The following is a 22768-nucleotide window of genomic DNA, read 5'->3' as shown; positions in this document are numbered from 1 at the left end:
AACAACAGCAAAAAGACAAACCACAGAAATACACGAACGAAAACAAAAGAAGAAAAAAACTTCAGAACCTGCACAAAGATGAAAAACATGAAGACCCTTCCCCCGCCCCTCACAGGAGCCCGGCTCCAAGCCAGCCCCCATTTCCGCCCTCCCCCACCCCCACCCCCGGCTGCCTAGGACCTCAGAGCCATCGTGGTCCATAGAACTCCAGCCGAGAAAACCTCCATGGCTCTGGACCTGACCGAGTAAGCAGACAGAGACTGTGAAACCTAGGCCCAGAGCCCCACACTGCTCAGCCCACAATCATCGCAGTGGAGCCCAGTGGCAACCAGTGATCTACAGTACACAGATACAGTGATCTGCCACACCACCACTGGACGGCCCTTAACCAGTTCCAGGATAAGTAAGTACCCATGGGGGACACCCCCACCCTGCCACGGGAGACCAGCGCTGGTGGTAACGCCCAGAGCTAGACCTAGACCCCTCTGTCCCCCACCTGGGCTTCTGGTCCCACTGAGGCAGGGAATTGTGAAATCGCCCCCAGCAACGTGGGGAATACACCCAGCCTGCCAGGTCACAGCCGGTCCTAGGAACCGCAGAAGGAGCCCGCCTGTGTGTGCGGGGTGGGTGCTCTAACAAGTTAAACTGAGGGTTCCTGGCTGAAATCGGGAGCCGTGAGCAGACTCCAGCAGCCAGGGGCAGAAGGAACCCCACATGTGTGTTCTGGATGGCTGCTGTTGACCCAGGAACCAACGCAGGATTTGACTCTGATAATCACTGAGTCCTCAGGCAAAAATCCCAGAGAAAAATTACAAGACTCATCAGCAGGGAAGACATCAAATCATCCCCAAAGGCCAGCAGCCACCCAGCCAAGCACGCCAGTGAAAGCGAAAAAGAAATGGAAGGCAAAGGCTACCTCCAAGAGATGATAGAGGATTAAAGACCTTCACATCAAACCTGAAACTCTGAAACTGCTTCAGGACAGAGTAGGAGAGACACTTGAACTTATAGGCACAGGCAGGAACTTCCTGAACAGAGCCCCAGGGTCATAACAAATTGGAGAGAGACTCAACAAATGGGACTGTCTTAAAATAAAAAATTTCTGCACATCTAAAAACATAGACAACCAACCAATTAGGAAAAATTATTTACCAGCAACATATCAGACAAAAGTCTAATATCCATTATATACAGGAAACTCACGACACTTGTAATCCCTCCCAAATGTAGCAAACCAATCATTAAATGGGCAAGGGAGCTAAAGAGAGACTTCTAGAAGAAGAGATAAAAATGGCAAAGACACACATGAGGAAATGTACATCATCCCTGGCCATAAAGCAAATTCAAATAAAAACAATCCTGAGATACCACCTTACCCCAGTCAGAATGGCCCAAATCCTAAGTCAGCCAACAACAAATGTTGGCAGGGATGTGGAGAAAGAGGAACCCTATTACACTGCTGGTGGGAATGTACACTTAATACAACCACTTTGGAAAGCAGTCTGGAGGTTCCTCAGAAAGCTAAATTTAGACGTCCCCTATGACCAGTCATACCACTCCTAGGCATCTACCCTGAGCAACAGGAGTCACCATCTGAGGGCACATGCACCTCCATGTTCATTGCAGTTCACAACTGCCAAGATATGGAGACCCAGATGCCCCACTACAAAAGAATGGACCCAAAAATTGTGGTACCTATGTACAATGGAATATTATGCAGCCATTAGATAGGAAAAAGTGATGGCATTTTCAGGGAAATGGATGGAACTAGAACAAATCATTTTGTGTGAGGTAAGCCAAGATCAGAGAGACAAACAGCACATGGTCTCCCTGATATGTGGATGTTAAATCCAAAATGCAAGGAGCTATGACAAAGTAAGCAAGACACAAGAAACAAAGGACACCTGCTTAATTTGTCATATAATTTCTAAATGACTCCATGTTCTTGACCTCATATATGGTATATAGATGTGCACATCTGAGGAAAGCTAGAAGGACGGCACAGAATCAGAGGGAAGTGGGGGAAAATACAACACAAGGGCGCATCAGCTGCACTGGACATTGATGAAAATGAACTAAGCAACTCAAGGGCAGAGATGGGAGGAATGGAATGAGAGGGAAAGAGGGAACAGTTTACACTAAGCAAAAGGAAAGAAATGTCCATATCACCTGATGTGGAAGAAATGGTTGTATTGTCTAAGCTTATAGAATTCACAAACTGTATAGACCATAATAATGACAATTTGCCTAGTGAAGGTTAAAATGTATATGTGACTTTAAGTATCACTCTCCCACAATAGTGTGAAATCTGTGAAATTTATGTAATCACTTAATCTCAATAAATAATTATTTCTTTTTCAAAAACCTGCAAACTTGCCAGGTACTAGTATCTCAAAACTCTAATCCTAGCTACTCAGGAAGCTGAGATCTGAGACTCCAGGTTCAAATACAGCCTGGGCAGAAAAGACTGTGAGACTCATATCTCCAATTAATAACCAGAAAACTAGAAGAGGTGCTGTAGCTCAAGATGGTAGAGCACTAGTTTTGAGCTGAAGAGCTCAGGGACAGTGCCCAGGTCCAGAGTTCAAGCCCCATGACCAACAGAAAAAAAAAAAAAAGAAGAAGAAGAAAGAAAAAGTAGCAACTAACTCCACCCCAGTTCTTTTTTTTGTTTTTTGGTTTTTTGGGGATTTTTATGGGTCCGGTCGTGGGGCCTGAACTCTGGGCCTGAGCACTGTCCCTCAGCTCTTCAGCTTAAGGCTAGCGCTCTACCACTTGAGCCTCAGCGCCATTCCCGGCTTTTTTTTCTGCTTATGTGGTGCTGAGGAATCGAACTCAGGGCCTCATGCATGCAAGGCAAGTGCTCTACCACTGAGCCACCTTCCCAGCCCCAGCACCCCAGTTCTTACCTAAAAAAGATTCAGTAAAGTTAGAGGAAGGCTATTAACAGAACTCAGAGCTGCACAGCAAATAAGGGTACTATTGCTTTGCATCACAGTGATAAGGTCACTGTCCCTGAGGAAATCACAGTATAGTTGACAAGCTGACCAACAGAAAACTAAGTGAAGGGACAAATATTCCCAAGAAAGAAGTTTCACAATGTGCATATACAAAACCATTGAAGACTTTCACACAGTGCTTTAAAGAGTGCTGCATCACAGAAGTCTAGTTCAGACTTTCCTGAGTACAGGAATATGTGACAAGTAAATGTTAAAACCTTAAGACAGACAACAAATTCCCTTTTTCAATCAGCTGAAACAGCTTCAATGAGCTCATTAAAGAAACCTGTCTTAATTTCTTATAAAACAATAGGGACTCTCCTAACACACCAATATCACAGAGTTACACAAGTTAAATAACCAAGTGCAACATTTTCTTTATCCATACCTGAAACTCGGCAGAGGCAGCCATCCTGGCAGGAGCCAGGCTGCATTGCTAAAACCTCCATACAGATCAGCATACAGCCGGACCACCTTCTCATTGAGTTGACTTCTGATTTCCTTTCCATGCAAACAATGGCTAGCAGTTAAAATTATAAGCTCAGAAAGAGCTTCAAATACATCTAAGGGAAAAAGAATCATTATCATTACTACTACCCAAAGTCTTTGGAAACATTTTTGTAAAGACATAAAGGATTTGTGAAAAAAAATGACAATTAAAAAAAAAAAAGACAAGCACAGCCAGGCTTGGTGGTTCATGCTTGTAATCCTAGCTACTCAGAGGATAGAGGGAGAAGGTTTGTGAGTTTGAGAGGCCAGGAAGGCTCCAGCTAAAAAGGCAAGGGAGAACAAAAAGCGGAGAGGAGGGAGCTATAGGTACAGTTCAAATAGCAGTGTGGTGATCCGAGGCCCAGAATTCAGCCCCAATGCCACAATATAAGAACATAAAGCCAATAAGCAAAATTATCAGATGTACAATGCACTTTTTTCAGCCAAAATAAATGTCACAAAGGCATCTCTAAATTCACTCATGAGCTCTTCTACACCGTGAAAATAAGGATAACTATGGCTATGTGATTTTCAATTCACAGTAAAAACCATCAATAAGGTTGTTTAAAGCCTCTGAGGACATGCCAGGTATGGTGATGCATACTTGTAATCCCAGCTACTTGGTAACTAAGGAGGGGGAGGGGGGAATCAAGGTTTTAGGCTAACCCTGGTTTAAAAAAGAGAAAACATGGCAAGACCTCCACCTTAACCAATAAGCTGGGCACAATGGTAGTCATATGTAATTTCAACTATGCAGGAGTCATAGACAGGAAGATGGTGGTCAACATGGGGAAAAAATGTAAGACCTATCCAAAAAAATAACTGAAAGGAAAAGGAGCTAGAACATGGCTGAAGGGGTAAAGTACCTGCCTAGCAAGTACAAGGTTCTAAATTTAAATCCCAGTAAATGAAATAAATAGAATGAGGACACTAACTGGGTGCTTTCCCAATACAAGGCCACAGACTGACTTTTTTTTTTTTACCTAGGTCAAATCAAGAAGATAAGGAAAAATATTGAAGTGTTAGCCATAGAGGACAGGCAACTCTAATTGCCAATTGCTATATCCCAGCATTAGAGACAGATGTGTCAGGCAAAAGCCACTTTGTTAACTTAAAAGCCATGAAAATTATCCAGTTAATTCCTTGTCCTTTAATTCCACATTCATCAGTGACCTTCTATGTAACTATGTAACTACGTAAGTTCAGCAAATGTTCTGGCCATCTTGATGCTAAAAGTATCTATCAAACATGCATTTATTAAATTGGAATTCTAACCAAAGGGGTAGCACATGCTTATAGTTCCAGCATCAGAAGGATGAATTAGAGGGAATACAAGTTCAAGTCCAGCTTAGGATATAAAATGAGACTGTGTATGTATATTTGTACATGTATGTGTATATATGTACATACGATGTGTGTTTAAATGAAGAGAGAGAGAGAGAGAGAGGTAATAGAATAAAGAAATGTTCTAATGTTCACATCAGCTTCTTTCATAGTTAGAAAATATACCTATCACCTTTAGGTGCATTAATGATAAGAACAAGGTTCTAGACTCTTTACAGAAGCTGAAACCTAAGCCCTGAATGTAGTGAACTGATGTTTTCTACTATAAATAAGGCTATTGCTTCAAAGGCAATAGTTACAGTCTAATGTAAAGACTGTATTTCTGTTTACAACTCCATGGTAGTCAAACATGTCCTTCTCATTAAATCCACAGTAGCTTGATACATTCTGCTTTGTTTTGTACACACACACACACACACACACACACACACACACACACACACACACACACATTCTAGATCCCTGTTCACAGAAAAGAACAGGACAAGTATAAAACATTTTGCTTACCTTTTTCTCCACTTTCTCCCCAACTTTGGAAATACTCCTTTGTTTCTTTTTCAATTATTGAAACACACTGCTTAAAGTAGTCTAAGTTAAGACCACGTACTAACATTTTCTTCTGTTCTTGGAAAATCTTCAAAAAAAAAAAAAAGACAGAAAATTTCAAGGGTATACATTAAAGTAACTTTTTGTTTTATCATAAAATCCCGTGGGTTGTTCTAACTATACAGTACTTAGAGAAAACCACATTCTAAAAAGTAGAAAATAAAAATAAGAGCACTTTTTAGATATGAGACACTTCAAGCATCTTTGTATTTATATGAAGTAGCCTACAGCTATCAAGGTCCTAGGCAAGTGATAAACTAGCCCCAACTCCTGCTTCGCTTTGGTTCCTTTTTTGCACTCCTAACTCCAGGGACCATTTTGCTATGGAGGTTACTTTCCAGTCTCCTAACCCAGTACAAATGCCGATGCAATGTCCCAAGCGTCCACCATACTTTGACATTATTTTTATCTTCCTTCAGTTTTCACTTATTTAATGCCTTCTAGTTTTTCAGATCATTTGATCCAAGAGATAAATTATTTATACATTATAAATGTATAATAACACACATCTAGCTATATTTAGTTTAGTACAGAGCCATAAAAGTACCACCTACCGCATTAGGCACATCATATACAATTCCCTTTCCAAACACAGGTGTTGTGAGTCGACTGTAGACATCTTCTGCATTCAGGTCTTCATTTTTACTATTAAAAAGCAGTGCAGCAGCATCACTCCCCAGAAGGTAAGTAAATGTCTTGCCCACCATGGTAAAACTAAATACAGGTCCATACTAAAGAAATAATCCATAGTGAGGTTAGCACACACACAAAAAGGCAACACAAAGGTACTTCATGTTCTTAAATTACAAAATAATATTTCATTGAGAAACATTTATGGCATTTGAATCTTTAAAAAATTCCCTTCATCTTTCAATACCCTCAACCTTTGTTTAAATTTGTAATTATGTGCATCCAGTTGTAAAGACTGTATAAATACATTTAATTCTTCCTTTTCTCATTTGCCCTGTTCTATCACTTAAACATCATATTTTCTACCATTAGATAGGACAATATTAATTTAGTTAATTTCTCAGTTAAAATTGGACATGTTGATAATGTGTCACAGAGATGTTGGGGTTTTTTTCTTTACTATAAAATTCTGTAATGAACACTTCTGAGAACTCTGAGAATATACTTCTTTTTTCCTTGTGTAAAATAAATGTACTGGGGGAAGAGGAAGCATGGCTCAGGTAATAGAGCACTCATGCCCAGCAAGAATGAAGCCTGAGGTTAAACCCTATTACCACCATAAATAACAGAATGAATGTAGAGGAGCAACCAAATGTTCTGGCCTTTTTTCTAGTATTTGGTATAGGAGGGTACCAGAACACTATTTAATTATCAATGTTTTGCTTGCTACCTCATCAACACTGATTTCATTTTTGCTATTACTGTCAATTTTGTTAGGTATCAAATGCTTCAGCTTGCATGTTTATAGTTATTATTAAAGACTAGGTTGTGGGATATAACCGTGAATAAAAAAAGGATTGTCCCTGATTCATGAAGCTTTTGTCTATTAGAAAAGATAAGACAAATAATCACATTAACAAAAGTAGAATTCCAAATGCAAACACGTATTACACAAAGAAAAGAAACCCAGACCAGAGAAGGTAAAAAGACACCAGGACTGAGAATGAATGGCAAGTGTAGTAGTAGTTGAGTGTGCACAAAGGCCTAAAGGTGAAAGGGGGAAAAATAAGAGGAGATGGGAGCCAAGAGTCAGGCAGAGCATAGACATATAGAGCCTGATAAGCCATATTAAGGTTTTTCTTTGCAAGCCAAGGAAAACTGGATATATTTTCAATTATATGGTGAGGACACATTTATGAATGTGGGTGAATATACATATTAATCTATGCAAAATATGTGATAGGAACAAAAGCAATGGCACCATATGAATCAGAACCTACTGCAAAATTTAATAAACACGTGACATGAGGTAATAGTGGCACAGGGAGATATAAGCAGAGAGAAAATTGTTATTTTGGAGATGGAATCTGCAGAACTGGCAATGGATAAGAGTTAGAAGTATCAAGAAGGAATGTTTTCTTTTTTCTTTCTTGGTGTCAGTCCTGGGCTTACAATTCAAGGCCTGAGTGCTGACCCTGAGCTTTTGTGCTCAAGGTTAGTACTACCACTGGAACTAGACCTCTGCTTCTGACCTTTTGGTGATTAATTGGAGATAAAAAAAAGTCTCACAGGCGGGCTGGGAAGGTGGCTCAGTGGTAGAGCACTTGCCTTGCATGCATGAGACCTTCGGTTTGATTCCTCAGCACCATATAAGCAAAAAGAAAAAAGCCGGAAATGGTGCTGTGGCTCAAGTGGGAGAGCACTAGCCTTGAGCTGAAGAGCTGAAGGACAGTGCCCAGGCCCAGAGTTCAGGCCCCACAACTGGACCCAAAAAATAAATAAATAAATACAAAAAGTCTCACAGGCTTTCCTGGGGAGGGGCGAGAGGGAAGGAGGTTTCCAGCAGTGATCCTCAGATTTAGCCTAAGTAGCAAGAATTACAGGTGTGAGTCACTAGTGTCCAGCTTCAAAAAGCAAGTTTATGCTTCTAGTATGCCTCAAAACTTGGAAAACAACAAGGAGGAGACTAGGATAAGATGATCATAACTGGAGAGAGGAAGAAAAAACAGTGGTTAATTAGAAATATTAGCTTTCAGAAGCCTTTCAAACAACTAAGAGAATCATATGGAAATTGGATATCCAGGTTTATAGCTCAGAAAAAGATCTGAGCCACAGACATGAATTTGGGTGACACTTACATATTAGCCAGTAACTGAAGCTGTAAGAAAAAAGATTACTAAGAAAATACAGGCATAGGACAAAAAGTTAGAGCACCCCAATATTAAATGGCAAATATCTGCCAATAATTGAGTTACAAAAGAGACCAAGACCTTTGGGTTAGTGACACGGAGCTTACTGATGAAGGGAGTAAAACAGAGACCAAAGAGAACTGAAGAATATGTAATAAAAAAAAAAAAGAATATGTAATAGGAGTCATCGAAACAGACAGTGAACACAGACAAGCCCGTAAATGGGTGTGACAGGAGACTTAAGTAGTTAAGAGAAGTCTTCTACTTCTTAAATGAAAAACACTGAACATTTTTCACAGAAAAGGAGAAGAGATTCAATGAGGAGATGTACACATTGACAGAAAAAAATAATAACATAAGGTTTTGGAAACAAAAGAAAGGGATCAAGAGTTCAGTCTTCAATAGGAGACAAAGGATTACACAATAAAATTAGGGTAGAACATAATGAGCTAGAGCACAAGATTCTGATACCAAATTGCCTGCGTTCAAACCCCAGCTCTTCCACATGTTGGTCCATCATCCAACATTCAGAAAAATTAACCTTTCTGTGCTTCAGCGTCCCTGATCTATAAAATGGCAATAGCCAAAAGTCTAAAGTTCGTGGAACTGCTGTCAAGATAATATAAATTACTCATAGAGGGAAAAGTATCTTGGTCATAGAAAATATCATTTGTTTTCAGTAAGAAAATGACCCCCCAGTAAGAAATGACCTGTTTTGTTATCTATATAATACATACACCTGAAGGAGGTTTTGTGAGGCTTCAGTGGAAGAATTTTTACAAAGCACTAAACTGTGAACAAAGTAGATGTTTAATAATTATTACCATGATTATAAAAAATAAGATTATATAAACACAAATGGGTTGATATGTTTGAAATCAAGAGTATGAGTATTTGTTATTGTTTTTTAGCTCATCCTGGGGCTTGAACTCAGGGTTCTGAGTGCTATCCCTCAGCTCTTTTGCTCAAGGCTAGTACTCTACCACTTGAACCATAGTTCTATAGTTCTACTTCTGACTTTTTGATGGTTAATTGGAGATAAATGTTTTGTGGAATTGCCTATTCAAGCTGGCTTCAAATTTCAACCTAAGATCTCCACTGCCTGAATAGCTAAGATTATAGACATGAGCCACTAGCTCCAAGCTAAGTGGCTTTTTAACTCCCTTTTCACTAGGAGTCAAAATCATCTGCTTGGATGGAGAAGTAGAAAGGCTCAGAAGTTCAGACATATAAAGGCTTGAATTAGTCATTAGGGTGCATGTTAAGTTAAAAGCAAGAACATTAAATAATTGAGCAATATGAAATTTCATTTAATATGAGTACTCATGACATTAGGAAGGAAGCAATCTGGCACAAGGAATAAGAAAATGAGTAACTCTCCCCACAGATAGTGTTTAGCCAGGTGAGCACAGTGAAAAGATCCAAAAACTAGACAGGTTGACAATGCTGTAACTGAAATGAGGGGCCATGGACCCAAAGTAGCAAAAGCCGGAAAACCAGAAAGAAGTCTGCTGGATCAAAACTTAAGTAAATGAGAACAGGGACTAATAATATTAAAGAATGCTTATTTTCCAAGAAATTGCACAAGAAATCTAAGAATAAGGTGACTTGCTGTTGTGAGGTAAAATAGCAAAGTCCAAGGCACAAGTATAGAGTTAACAGCTGAACTGACAGGAAAACTCATTAGAGAGGATCAAAGATTCCAGTGCCCATGATATCATGTAACCCAATCCAAGGCACAAGTGAAATCACAGAAAATGAATGGAACAGGTCAAGACAATCTGAGATACATGATTAACAAGAGTATTAGTTTTATCAATCTTAAGTATAATCAGTGAAAAATAAAATTTAGAACTATCCCAGAACACTGGGAGAAACTAAAGGGGTCTACAAGGCCTTTGTCCTTCTCAAACCAGAAAAGCTTCAATTTTTATGTTTTTTTTTTCCTCCTGTCAATAAGCATAACATCACCATTTTACAAGAAAAGTTTGCAAAGTACTTATCTAAACTAGCTCTTTTTTTTTTTTTTTTTTTTGCTTGTGGTTTTGGGGGGAGTCTATTTTTAAGACTTACCTTCTCATATGCGTTTTCTAGGAATTCAGTTGGACTTTTCCCAAATGCTATGGCGTGCCCAAGGAATGGAATTGGGGAGAAAATGTATGGTGGAGTTTTCTGTAAAAGAAAAAGAAATATTTCAGCCTCCACTTCATTTTAAGAGAAAAACTCCTATTAACCACCAGAAAACAGGAAGTAGTGCTGTTGCTCAAACTGGTAGAGCCCTGACCTTGAGCAAAAGAGCTCAGGAACAGTGCCCAGGCCCTGAGTTCAAGTCCTATGACCAGAAAAGAAATGTAATTCATACACAATAATTATATTATTCTATTATTCAACCACAAAGAAGAATGAAATCTTGTCATCAGGAAAAAAATGGAGCAGACTATCACAAGCCAGACTCACAAAAATTAATACAGCATGATTCTCTCCTATGAGTAATTAAAAATAAAAAATAAAAATAAAATAAAAAGAATGGCATGAATATAAAAGCATAAGTATTTGGGAAGGGGTAACCAGTAGGCAATAGAAGGTGGAAGAAAACCCATAGGGTCAAGGGGGTTAAATATAATCAAAGTACATTATATGTATGTGTGAAAAGAGTGTTTAAACATAATAAAAATTGTACAAAAAAGGGGGACAGGAAAAGTAATAGAGGAGGTAAATATGATCAAAATACATAGAATAAACTGCATTGCACAATTAAAAATATAAAATAAAATATACCCACATAGGACTGTAAAAGTACAGATTTTTTCACTAGGAATTGCTTTAGCATTATCCGTCATATGCATATTTATTATATTTCTTTATACATATTATTTACATACACACACACACACACACACACACATATGTAAGTAGGTAGGTAGGTAGGTAGGTAGGTAAGTCCTGGGGCTTGAATTCTGGGTCTGAGCACTGTCCCTGAGCTCTTCAGCTCAAGGCAAATGCTCTACCATAGCACCACTTCAGGTTTTCTGGTGGTTAATTAGAGATGAGTATCATGGATGTTCTTGCCCAAGCTGACTGTGAACTGTGATCCTCAGATCTCAGCCTCCTGAGTAGCTAAGATTACAGGCATGAGCCACTAGCACCTAGCAATGTACGTATATTTTATATATTTATTCTTTAACCATCGTCTCTATATTCTGTAGTATTGTTTTATCTCCTCTAAAAGATGTGTAAGTAAATTTTTTAATATTTTGAAATAATGTTAGACTTTTCACCTTAATTTCAAATATTATACCACTACAATCTGAAATAAGAGAAAGATTTTTTTTTTAAAGCTGAACAAAAACTTCAGATCTGCAAGGAAAGTATTATTTAAGCAACAGTTACAATCAACATGAAATGAACTAGATCTGCCAGGCCACCTCCCTCAGAGTCTGCATGAGAGATCGGGTTAGACAAAGAGCTTCAAGGAAGCATGCCTGCAGGAAGGGGGTGTTGGTTCAAGGCTTCGCATACACTTGGCTGCACCTTTATAGCCTCTACCTTTATTCTTACTATATTCTTCTTGGCTGTACATTCGTTGCCTTTACTCTCGTTTTGGCTATTTTTCTATTGATCCGTGAATAGAGTATGTTGTATCTTTTCAGTCCAATAGAGACGGCTTCTCTAAATAATAAAGACGAAGACCAAAGATTAAATATGGGCAATGCCTCAATCAATCTATCATCTGATGTGACGCTGCTTCCAGAAACTCCTACAACTTCACAAGCAGTTTTGTGGCTCACACATAGTAAATATAGAAACTTAAAATTTCCAGATATGTTACAACAGGCAGAATTAATGAATTAAACTAAGCTAGAAGGAGTTATCGCAGAAGCTCAGAGAGTTCTAGAAAAAGGGACTCCTGATAATAAAAGGGAAAGAAAGATTCCCCCAACAGTTATGATTAAGTTTAGTCCAGCTTACTTATAGGGAATAGATGGTGGTTTCTCACTAAATATAAAGTTAGTGACATCACATTTCCTGAACCAACCGATGAACCATTACCTTATACAGGAGCTTATAAAGATGAAAATAGATGAATTAATGCAAAAGGAAAAAGGGTATTATGGAACTCATTAGATTTTATGAAAACATTAGGTAGATCTAGACCATTATGGTATTTATCATCAAAACAACAATAAGATAGTTTAAAATAACAATTAGAAATTCATGTGAACAAATATTGGAATTAAAATCATAGGAAACAGAGAATGCCTGACTCAACCTAGAAGTGGTTTTTAGGATGGTTTCAAAGGGACTTGAAAAATATATGGAAAAAAATAAAAAGAGTACAATATAAGTACAGCCCTGTCTTAGGTTTGTTAATTATTAAACATAAAAAGGCTGAATAGATGAGGCATTGCATTAAACAATATTTTAGACTTGTCTCGCACCACTTAGCTTAAACAGTTGGTGGGATAGTCATCAATTTTCATGTAATCCATCAATGCTTTGCTTTTCTTAGAAATTGATTACGTGCTTAAATAAACAAAGAATCTATGTCACAGTAGTTATGTCGAAAAACGAACTTTACAACTTTGGTGGGGGAGGGAAGGGGGGGAGGATAGAAAGGAACGGGAAGGGGAAACAAAGCAGGAGGCTACAATGCTTGATAAGAAATGTACTCATTATCTTGCCCATGTAATTGTAACCCCTCTGTACAGTATTTTCACAATAAAAATATATTTTATAAAAAGAACCTATGTCACAATCACACACTGTATAAAAATGTTAATTCTCCTCAATAAAGATACACTCAGATGCAACTCTTTTGAGTCTGTGTCTGTTTGTCACTTGGCGGACTCCTTGCCCACCTATCCCGAGATCCCTGCCCAGTGCTCCGGCCGAGCTGGTCCATCGCATAGATCCACTGTTGTTTTTTTTTAAAACAAGGAGATCAACTTCAAGAGGAACCTTCTTGGCACTCATCATAAAATCACCACAGATTATAAGACTAAGACTAATGAAAAACTAAACATGTAATGATAGAAAAGGATGATGTTAGGAAAACGGAAGAGAGAAAAAAAGGAAAAAGCCAGACTCCATTCTCAACAGTCTAAGACTGTTTTTGAGGCCCAAATAGCATAGAACCCAGCTTTCCCATGACCTTGGAGAGGGGGGGGGGGGAGGAGAGGGGAAGGGGCGGGGAGGAGGGGGGAGGTTGAGTCAGGGTTTTATAGGGTCTGAGCAAGGAGAGGGGTTACTTGAGTTTAGTATAAGGGAGTCACTGCAAAGACAGAGCATACGGTAGGTATTCACTTATCTTAGGTTTAATGTTTAAACCGCTCTGTACCTGTCCTGCCTAAAGGATATGACCTTCACAGGGTCCAGTCGGGTCTTCCAACTGGCCTCACAGCCTGACCTCAGCGCCTTACAGGCTAGGTCCACAGTGGAGTGTTGACAGCCAGGCTCGGGTCTGAGGGCCCCGCCTGGGGGTCACGCACACCCTGGCATACCAGGGGCTTCGCCTGACATCGGTGTGCACCTGGGATAACAGGATGGGGGTCCGTCTTTCAGATGGCATTTCTCAGATCTTTGGTGGTCTCAAATGGGCCCAACACTCCTCAGCTAGGAGGAAAACAGCTTCAAACACCGAAGGGATCTCTGTCTTTCCAATGATTATAAACAGTAAACACAAAATCTCACGTGTGGGCCGGGGACCGTGCTGGTCGATGCGAGGCCGGCAAAGGCCACGGCGGTGGCCGACGGTCGGCTCCGCCAGCAGCAGTGCTGCAGTCGCCCCGGCCCCCACCCCGACCCCAAGCCCGGCTGCGGGCGCCGGCATCTGGCACCTGGCACTGGCATCACCGGCTGGCTGCCCGGCTGCCGGCCCGTGCCCGCCCTTCGGCCCCCGGGGCCGCCGTCCTCCGCGCCCGGACCCCGGAGGGTGCAACTTACCGCCCCGGGAGGCAGCGGGACCATGTGGCCCACAGCGAGGCGGAACAGGTAGACCAGGCTGAGCGTGAAGGCGCAGGCGACCAGCAGCGTGGACAGCAGGTTGCCGCCCGTCACCTGCTCCATCGCCTGCTCCAGCACCGACCCTCCAGCCTGCAGTAACCCCAGTAGCACCATCGCGGCGGCGGCTGCTGCTGCGGCGGCCGCGGCTCCGCTTCACTCCGCCCGGGACACTGGAGGCCGAGGTCGCGGCCGCTCCTCCCAATAGATGGAGCCAGAGAAGCCGGCAGATGGGTGAAGGGAGGCGGCCCCGGCCTCCAGGTCTCCAGCCAAGGCCGGTGCCACCCCGCCTTCCACACCCACCACCCGCCTGCGCGCCACGGAACGGGGCGGAGCCTGCCGCTGGCCACGCCTCTAAATAGCACTCCTTGACCCTAGTCCACCACAAAAAGGATCTGAGGAAACCCGAATGCAGCTGTGCCCCAAGAGTACCAGGACGGGAGAGATTTGGCTTGGCAGGTAACAATCCCCCTAGGAACCTCATGCTAGTCGCATCTGTGTGTCTGGAGTGCGGGGTTAAGATAAATGTAATTCACCTTGTCAACAGAGCCAAGGTCAAAAACCACATGATCATCTCAATAGGTGCAGAAAAAGCCTTGGACAAAATACAATGTCACTCATGTTAAAAGCTCTGGAGAAACTAGGAATAGAAGGAATTTTCTTCAAAACAATAAAAGCCGGGGCTGGGAAGGTAGCTCAGTGGTACAGTGCTTGCCTTGCATGCATGAGGCCCTGGGTTCGATTCCTCAGCACCATGTAAGCAGACAAAGCCGGAAATGGCACTGTGGCTCAATTGATAGAGCTCTAGCCTTGAGCTGAAGAGCTGAAGGACAGCATGCAGGTTCAGAGTTCAGGTCCCACAACTGGCAAAATAATAATAATAATAAGCAAATAAATAATTTTTAAAAAACAATAAAAGCCACACACAACAGACCAACAGCCAGTACCATACTTCCCCTAAAATCAAGAACAAGGCAAGGATGCCAACTCTACTCCTCTTCAATATAATTCTGGAATCCTTACCAGAGCAATAAGGCAAGAAAAGGACTTAAAGGGATCCACATAGGGAAAGAAGAAATGAGTCTGATGGCTTCAAATAAAAGCATCTCTGACAACATCGCTGCCAAATTTAACCCTCCTTATAGATTATTAACAGGAGGTCCTGACCAGATTGATTTATTGATTTAAACCTAGGTTTTATGCTAAGTTTGGGAATACAAGGAACAAAACAAAACTGCAAGGCCCTTTGGAAATGAATAGGTATAATTGCCTGCTAGATACTTCTACGAAAAAATCAACTCATCTCAGTAAATCCAAAACCTAAACTCATATCCTCCTATCTATCTGCCCTCCTATGATGCCCACATAGAGATGGCAACACTGTCCATTCTGTTTTCCTTCTTTTCCATTCCTCACATATACTCAACTTCCTTCTTAAAAGTTTCTACATTCCTATTGCCAATGCCTTAGGTAAGGCCTTGATCATTTTTTTGGACTACATTGCTGCAACAGGACCCTACTGTTGTATGTCAAGAAAACAGAGAAGCCACATTTTGAAAGGTCAAATTGAGAGTCTTTATTAGAAAGCCAGCATCTTCAGGAGGACTGCTGTCACAAAGACACAAAGACCTGATGCAGAAATAGAGCTACCACATAGCTTTTCAAAAACCACATGCGTGGGGTGGAGACCAAGCCTTAACAAAAGTGTTATACATAAAAAAGCAAGCTAGATGAGGATATTTATTCTAATAAAAGTATTATACATGTGGGCTGGGAAGGTGGCTCAGTGGTAGAGCGCTTGCCTTGCATGCCTGAGGCCCTGGGTTCGATTCCTTAGCACCACATAAGCAAAAAGAAAAAAAAGCTGGAAATGGTGCTGTGGCTCAAGTGGGAGAGCACTAGCCTTGAGCTGAAGAGCTGAAGGACAGCACCCAGGCCCAGAGTTCAGGCCCCACGACTGGACCAAAAAAAAAAAAAAAGAAAAAGAAAAAAATGTGTTATACATATGCAGAGCAAACTATGCAGGGGAACAATAAGGGGCAATCAGAACTCCATTTTTCTAGAAGGAGCTAGAACTCCTCATAACATGTTTATAATCCAAAGATGTCGTCTATCACCTCCAGAGTTCTCAGAAAGTCCCCATTTTCTATTAACTTTTATTAAGATGGCAAGATAGAGTTACTTAGATACAATATCCATATTTCATTACTACAACAGAAGCCTCTTACTTCCAGGGTTTTTTTTTTCTTTTTTGGGGGGGGGTCCAGTCGTGGGGCCTGAACTCTGGGCCTGGGTGCTGTCCCTCAGCTCTTCAGCTCAAGGCTAGCGCTCTACCACTTGAGCCACAGTGCCACTTCTGGCTTTTTTTTTTTTTTTTTTTTTTTGCTTATGTAGTGCTGAGGAACTGAACCCAGGGCCTCAGGCATGCAAGGCAGGCGCTCTACCACTGAGCCACCTTCCCAGCCCTACTTCCAGGTTTATCTTTGTCCTTTACACTATTGTTACTTCTTGAGTCATTAAAGTAACTTTGGGCCATAATCCCAAAAGACACAATCCTCAACACCATGATCACAAATGTTAAAATCCTGATCAAAAAAGCTGGGCACTGGTAGCTCATATCTATAACCCTAGTATGGGATCACATAAGATCAGAGGTTGTGCAAAGAGATATAGTTGGCTGGGCCTTAAATAGGGTTTAAGTAAGGAGGCAGAAGTTAATGAAAAAAGTCCTTAAGTCAAAGGAGGTGGGGCTTTTTGGACCCACAATGGAATATTTACAGCCAGGCTTAGGTGGATTGCCCTGCCAGAGTCAGGGAGTCTACAAATATCTGTACCTGACATCTGTATAAACCTGAGAAAATAGGGTGGGGGTCAACCCTTCCTATTCCATCTTTAGATACATAAAAAGATTGGGCTGAGAGGGAAGAGCCAAATCCTTCATACAGGGTCTTTGGCTACATAAAAGAAGTGGGCTGGAAGAAGAGACTCCTCTCTGGAAATTCTTTGTCCTGCCCTGGGGTTTTATTGTCCAAACTCTCCTGTTTGGGACTTCCAGTGTACACAGTCCTGTATGGAGAGTTCTATGGAGGGGGTATCCTCCTGATGCCAGCAGTCCTTCAGATAAGGTTCCCAAGAACCAGCCCCTGAGTGAGGGTAGTCAGTGGGCCATGGGAGCAACACGGAATTATGAGAACAAAGCAGATGCCCATCATTTGAAATGCTGAAGGGGTATAAAAAGTTGAAGGACATCATGGTCTTTTCTGGCTACTTCCTGCTGACATGAGGGCATCAAGGAGTCACTGGAGCAGGGGTCTTCAGGGTGCAGGTCTGTGTTGGGCAAGGCAGGGTGGCATAAATGAAGCCTCCAGTTGCCTGCAGTAATAGGATGGCCTTGACTTGCTCTAAGGTAGTGTCCTGTATGAGGGTTGTTATCCTGTTAAAGAGAAACTTTTGAATATGGATGAGAAAACAGGATCCAAGAAAGTGGAATTTCCATATAACTGGACTGGGGTCTATGGTTTCTGATGACTGGGTAGGGGAGAGTTTGATGATAAAAAATAAGCTGTCAGAAGGTAGGGCTGGATTGGAGTGGTTAAAGGCTGGTGAGAGGTCTTGATCATTTCCTATAACTGGATGCCTGGGCTTATAGAGTCTGGACTATAGAGTACAGATGGGAGACCCAGTAAGGTGCCAAGGCAAACTGTCCTGAGTCCAAGACTCATTATAAATAGAAATAGTAGGTAACAAAGGCAAGAATTAAGTTCCTGGAAGTGGTGCTGTGGCTCAAGCAGTAGAGTGCTCGCTTTGAGCTGAAGAGCTTAGGGACAGCGCCCAGGCCAAGTTCAAGCCCGACGACTGACAAAAAAAAAGAAAGAAAGAAAGAATGTAAGTTTCTGTGTCCAATTAGAAGGTAGACAGGTATGGACATTAGATAGGTATGCTTATTAACTATTTTCTTTTGATCTCTCTGCTGTGGTTAATTTTGAAAGGGTGAATGCAAAGTAACTCTATTTAGGATGTGACACCATCCATTCTTGCTCCAGGACTAAATTTGTTCCAGGGGTCTAGGTGCTCATTGCTGGGATGGCTTGTCCAGGTTGGCATCTCTTTTGTCAGTCATGGGTTTGAACTCAAGGCTGGGCTCTGTCTCTGAGCACTTCTTCTCAAGGCTAGCACTTTACCACTTTGAGTCACAGCACCACTTCCAGGATTTTGCTGGTTAATTAGAGATGAGAATCTCACAGGGATTTTTCTGCCCAGGCTGGCTTTGAACCATGATCCTCCTTACTCCCAACTGAAGCAAGAAGAAGATCAAATATAAATGTTGTTATTTTTAATTGCATATAACATTTTAGGATAGTAATTGAAGTTAAGACATTGTGAGTGTCAGTATAAGCCTTTGTGATTACAATGAAGAATGCAAAGGAGTTGGTGTCCTTTGAGCTCTATATCCAAGGCAGCTTACATATTAAACAGGGAAAAATGTAATTCGAGTTAAAAGGTGTTCATTTGAAGGAGCTTGACAAACAAACACTTAAGTGAACTTTGGTTTATACAATTACTTATATAGATGGACATAATAAATAAGATGTTGGCTTTACATCAGTGTATTAATCTTGACCTTATTTAAATCATAGCCAACTTAATTACATACCAACTTTATGAAGGATGTAGGCTTGCTAGTTTTTTTTCCAGCTTTGTTTCCAAGGAGCCTTGTATACTTGGGGGGGGGGCAGAAATATTAATAACTTAGGAAAAAAATCTTAGATCAGTTTTTAAATTACAGATAATTACATGCCAATTTTACCAATGTATAAGCTTTATCTTATAAAACTCAATATTCACATCATCCTCTACTGACTCACACCATATTCTACTTATTCAAACCTTCTGGGGTTAATTCCTCCCATTTTGGAGAGACATTGAAGACAACGCTTACTTTGCAAAATATTTTCTTACCCAAAGGAAACTGTCAGGCCACTGGTGGAAGTAGGCAGCCGGGGAAAATGTCAGGCGCCCGGGGTGGGGGTGGGGGGCGGGGTACAGACCTGCTGCCAAGAAAGACCACATCCTTCTGAGTCAACCGTTCTTTGAGTGCACTGGCCTAAAACCTAAAACCACTGCTCAAACTTGCAAAACAAGCTACATGCCACAAGTCCCCACTCACTAACAGTTCAGCTTTTACCCCGCCTGTTAAAGCTCTGCTGCAACTAAACTCAGTGCAAGCTCTCTGATCCCAACCAGGGAGTTCACCCAGGAGCATACCCCAATAAACTTTCCTGTCAATCTTTTTATTTCTCTCTGAGTGGTCCTTTTCTTGCCTAAAACCTTACAGAAACCATTTTGCCTCCTCAATTCCTTTCTCAATGCATTCTCTACTAGCTTTCCTCTTTCTTTACATTCCTAATTTCTTTACTGTTGTTTCCTTAATTTGTGTTTTGGATTAACTCTTTCTCTGGCCTGTGGAGCCAAGTTATCTCAAAACTGAACTGTTGCTCCACCCCAATCAGGCTGCCAGAGCAGAGCAGTTAGCTAGATTTTATCCCAATTGAAACTGTCACATTCTAAGCATAATTGATTAGCAAGGTTAGAAAGGAGTCTACAGTTTTGTCCATCACAGCTGGCTAGGAGCCAGACTGGGTCGCATTCCTTTTACTGCTTTCATTGATAAAGATTTCTCCTTCTAACAAGCAGTTACAACTGCAGTCAAAAAGCAAATTATTTCAGTAAATATTAAGTTTGAAGCATGTTAGTTGGTAGAAAAGACTTTTTCTTACTCCATAATGACAGATTTTATGCATTAAGATGAGATTATTTTGGACATGTCATCACACATAAACATGCACAGAAATTTTAAGGCACACTTAGGTTTTAAAAAATGAAAATCGTCCATAAGATTTTTGGAATTCCAATAGTAAAAGACATCTTTGCCCACTGTATGATAGATTCATGTTGTCAATGCTGGAAAAACAGGCAACCCTGAACAAAATACAAGGTAAAACTCAAAATGTAAAACTTTTGCTAACAAACAGAATTTAATCTCCATGCTTAAATATTGATAACACTGATAACAAGAATAGAAAACCTTTACAATGACTTTAATTATGAGGCACATTAGCATATGAATTGACCTTTGTACACCTAGAGGAGTGAAGAAGGAGTAAGCCTAGTAGAGGTCTTGCTACAATGATGTCCCATTTGCTCATTGCTAGGATAGTTTGTCCCAGCTGACTGAGGCATGGCCTATAGTGGAGGGACAGGTGATTGACAGATCAAGTAGAGTCATGCCTATTGAAGCAACAAGGAGGTCAATAAAAAAATAGCTTTTAAGCAGGGCCTACCTAGACGTTATTAAGAACAGTTTCTTAACTTATTAAGAAATTAAGTTGGAAGTGGCGCTGTAGCTCAAGTGGTAGAGCGCTCACCTTGAGCTGAAGAGCTGAGGGACAGCGCCCAGGCCCAGAGTTCAAGCCCCACGACCGATAAAAAAAAAAAAAAAAGAAATTAAATTTACTGGGCTCTGGTGGCTCACGCCAGTAATCCTAGCTACTCAGTAGGCTGAGATCTGAGGACCATGGTTCAAAGCCAGGCCAGACAGGAAAGTAGTCCATAAAACTCTTATCTCCAATTAACCACCAGAAAACCGGAAGTGGCACTGTAGCTCAAGTGGTACAGCTCTCACCTTGAGCTGAAGAGCTGAGGGCATCCAGGCCCAGAGTACAAGCCCCACAAAGAAGAAGAGGAAGAAGAGGAAGAAGAGGAAGAAGAAGAAGAAGAAGAAGAAGAAGAAGAAGAAGAAGAAGAAGAAGAAGAAGAAGAAGAAGAAGAAGAAGAAGAAGAAGAAGAAGAAGAAGAAGAAGAAGAAGAAGAAGAAGAAGAAGAAGAAGGAAGAAGAAGAAGAAGAAGAAGAAGAAGAAGAAGAAGAAGAAGAAGAAGAAGAAGAAGAAGAAGAAGTTAAGTTTAACCAATAAACACTTGTAAGAGTTACTTATCCCTCTGTGGGTCTGACTATAAATTCTGTAGAGGATGAAACTTTGTAAAGTCAAAACTCAATAGACATGATGAGAGTTTTGAAAGAGTAACTGATCAAACTGAATGTAGCACTTTAGGATACTAATTAAGATTAAAACCATTGTCATCTCTGTATCAAAAATGGTTTCGAGTGGATTTGAGTTAAAAGGAGTTCATTTAAGGACCTTGACATAAACACTTACATGAATTTTGGTTTTAACTCTTATACACATTTGTTAGAACCCAAATCTGATAAGGAGTTTTAAACTGCCCAATTTTTTTTCTTGGCCTGCAGAGCCAGTTTAAGCCAGTTTAAGCTTTGGTTACCTTGGAACTGCATGATGAGTCTCAGTGCAATTTACTGTTATTCTACCCAGAACCAGGCTTCTTGGACAGAGAAGTCTGTTTGGTTTTTATCCCAATCCATACTGTCCTTCCTCCTTGTCAAGGAGATAGACTCACATTCTAAGTATAATTGATTACCAAGGTTAGAAAGGGGGTGAATTATTCCTTTTATGTCCATTGATAAAGATTTCTCCCTCTAACAATCACTATCAAAAAAATCTGTAAGACAGAACACTTTAAAAAAGACAGAAGCAATTTAGTTTGATTTTTTTAAAAAAGACTTTCTCACACCATAATCACAGTTTTTATGTATTACAATGAGATTTTTTTTTTATCATGTTCACACACATACACACTTGTGCACAAAGGTTTTAAGGCACACTTTGGAATTCCAGTGGCAAAAGATATTTTTGCTCATTGTATGATAGAACCACATGGTCAATGCTAGAAAAACATGCAATACCAAACAAAACTCAAACCTTTGCCAAACAATTTAACAAAATCTCCACACTTAAACAAGCATTGATTAACAAGAACAGAAAATCCTTAAGATAATTTGGTAGTGTAACACATTAACATATGAATTGACCTTTGAACACTTGGACTAGTGAAGAAAAGTAAGCTTGGTGGAAGAGTGGGGATGGGAGTTCCTGTGAAACCCATTTGTGGCCTAGATGGCAAATTTCTGGACAACTCACGATGGTAAAGAAACTTGGCAGAATAAGCCAGCAAGCAGACAAATAGAGAAGAAGAAAGGAAGGGTGCACCCTAACAGAGTGTGGGTGCTCTGGAGGAGAGACAATGAGTGAGATAGAGAGTTTTAGCTAAGAGAATACAGGCCCCAGAGAAGAATACAGTGACAGGAGCAAGGAAAGAAAAAGGCTTGAGCTTTAGGGACCTTGGGCCCAGGATGGCTAGCCTTTGAGAGGGAACCTCCAGGACCCAGCCTGTGCTTCACACTCAAGCGGATAAGCCAAAGGGCTGTCGCCTGGAATGGAGGCCATCCAATCTCAAACGATCAAATGGGCGATCAAATGGGCGAACATGGAGGTGGGAGGGGGGGGAAGGAATTGCTACAAGACAAGGAAAATTACCTTTCCAGAGAAGATGGCTGGAAGACACAGAGGCGAAGGTTGACAGAAGGAGTTTGTTTAG

At 40.9% G+C, this 22768-nt stretch overlaps 2 protein-coding genes across 6 annotated transcripts in view; one reads left to right on the top strand and one right to left on the bottom strand.

The window, feature by feature from the left end:
* Positions 1-14518, bottom strand: part of LOC122111838 (lanosterol 14-alpha demethylase-like) — a 29576-nt gene extending 15058 nt beyond the window's left edge. The window contains exons 1-5 of the mRNA XM_042684590.1: positions 14201-14518; positions 10331-10429; positions 5993-6169; positions 5340-5466; positions 3388-3562 (exon numbers count right to left, since the gene is read on the bottom strand). Of these exons, the coding sequence (XP_042540524.1) occupies positions 3388-3562; positions 5340-5466; positions 5993-6169; positions 10331-10429; positions 14201-14374 (752 nt within the window). The 5' untranslated portion in view covers positions 14375-14518. The remainder of the gene's footprint in view (positions 1-3387; positions 3563-5339; positions 5467-5992; positions 6170-10330; positions 10430-14200) is intronic.
* Akap9 (A-kinase anchoring protein 9) overlaps positions 1-22768 on the top strand; it is a 187859-nt gene that overhangs the window by 140809 nt on the left and 24282 nt on the right. The window lies entirely within an intron of this gene.

The sequence above is a fragment of the Dipodomys spectabilis genome, unplaced genomic scaffold, assembly GCF_019054845.1.
Source record: "Dipodomys spectabilis isolate Male_0828 unplaced genomic scaffold, ASM1905484v1 ptg000089l, whole genome shotgun sequence".
In the NCBI taxonomy this organism is placed as follows: domain Eukaryota; kingdom Metazoa; phylum Chordata; class Mammalia; order Rodentia; family Heteromyidae; genus Dipodomys; species Dipodomys spectabilis.
Note: the sequence above shows the minus strand (reverse complement) of the source record. Positions and strands in the feature narration are given on the sequence as shown.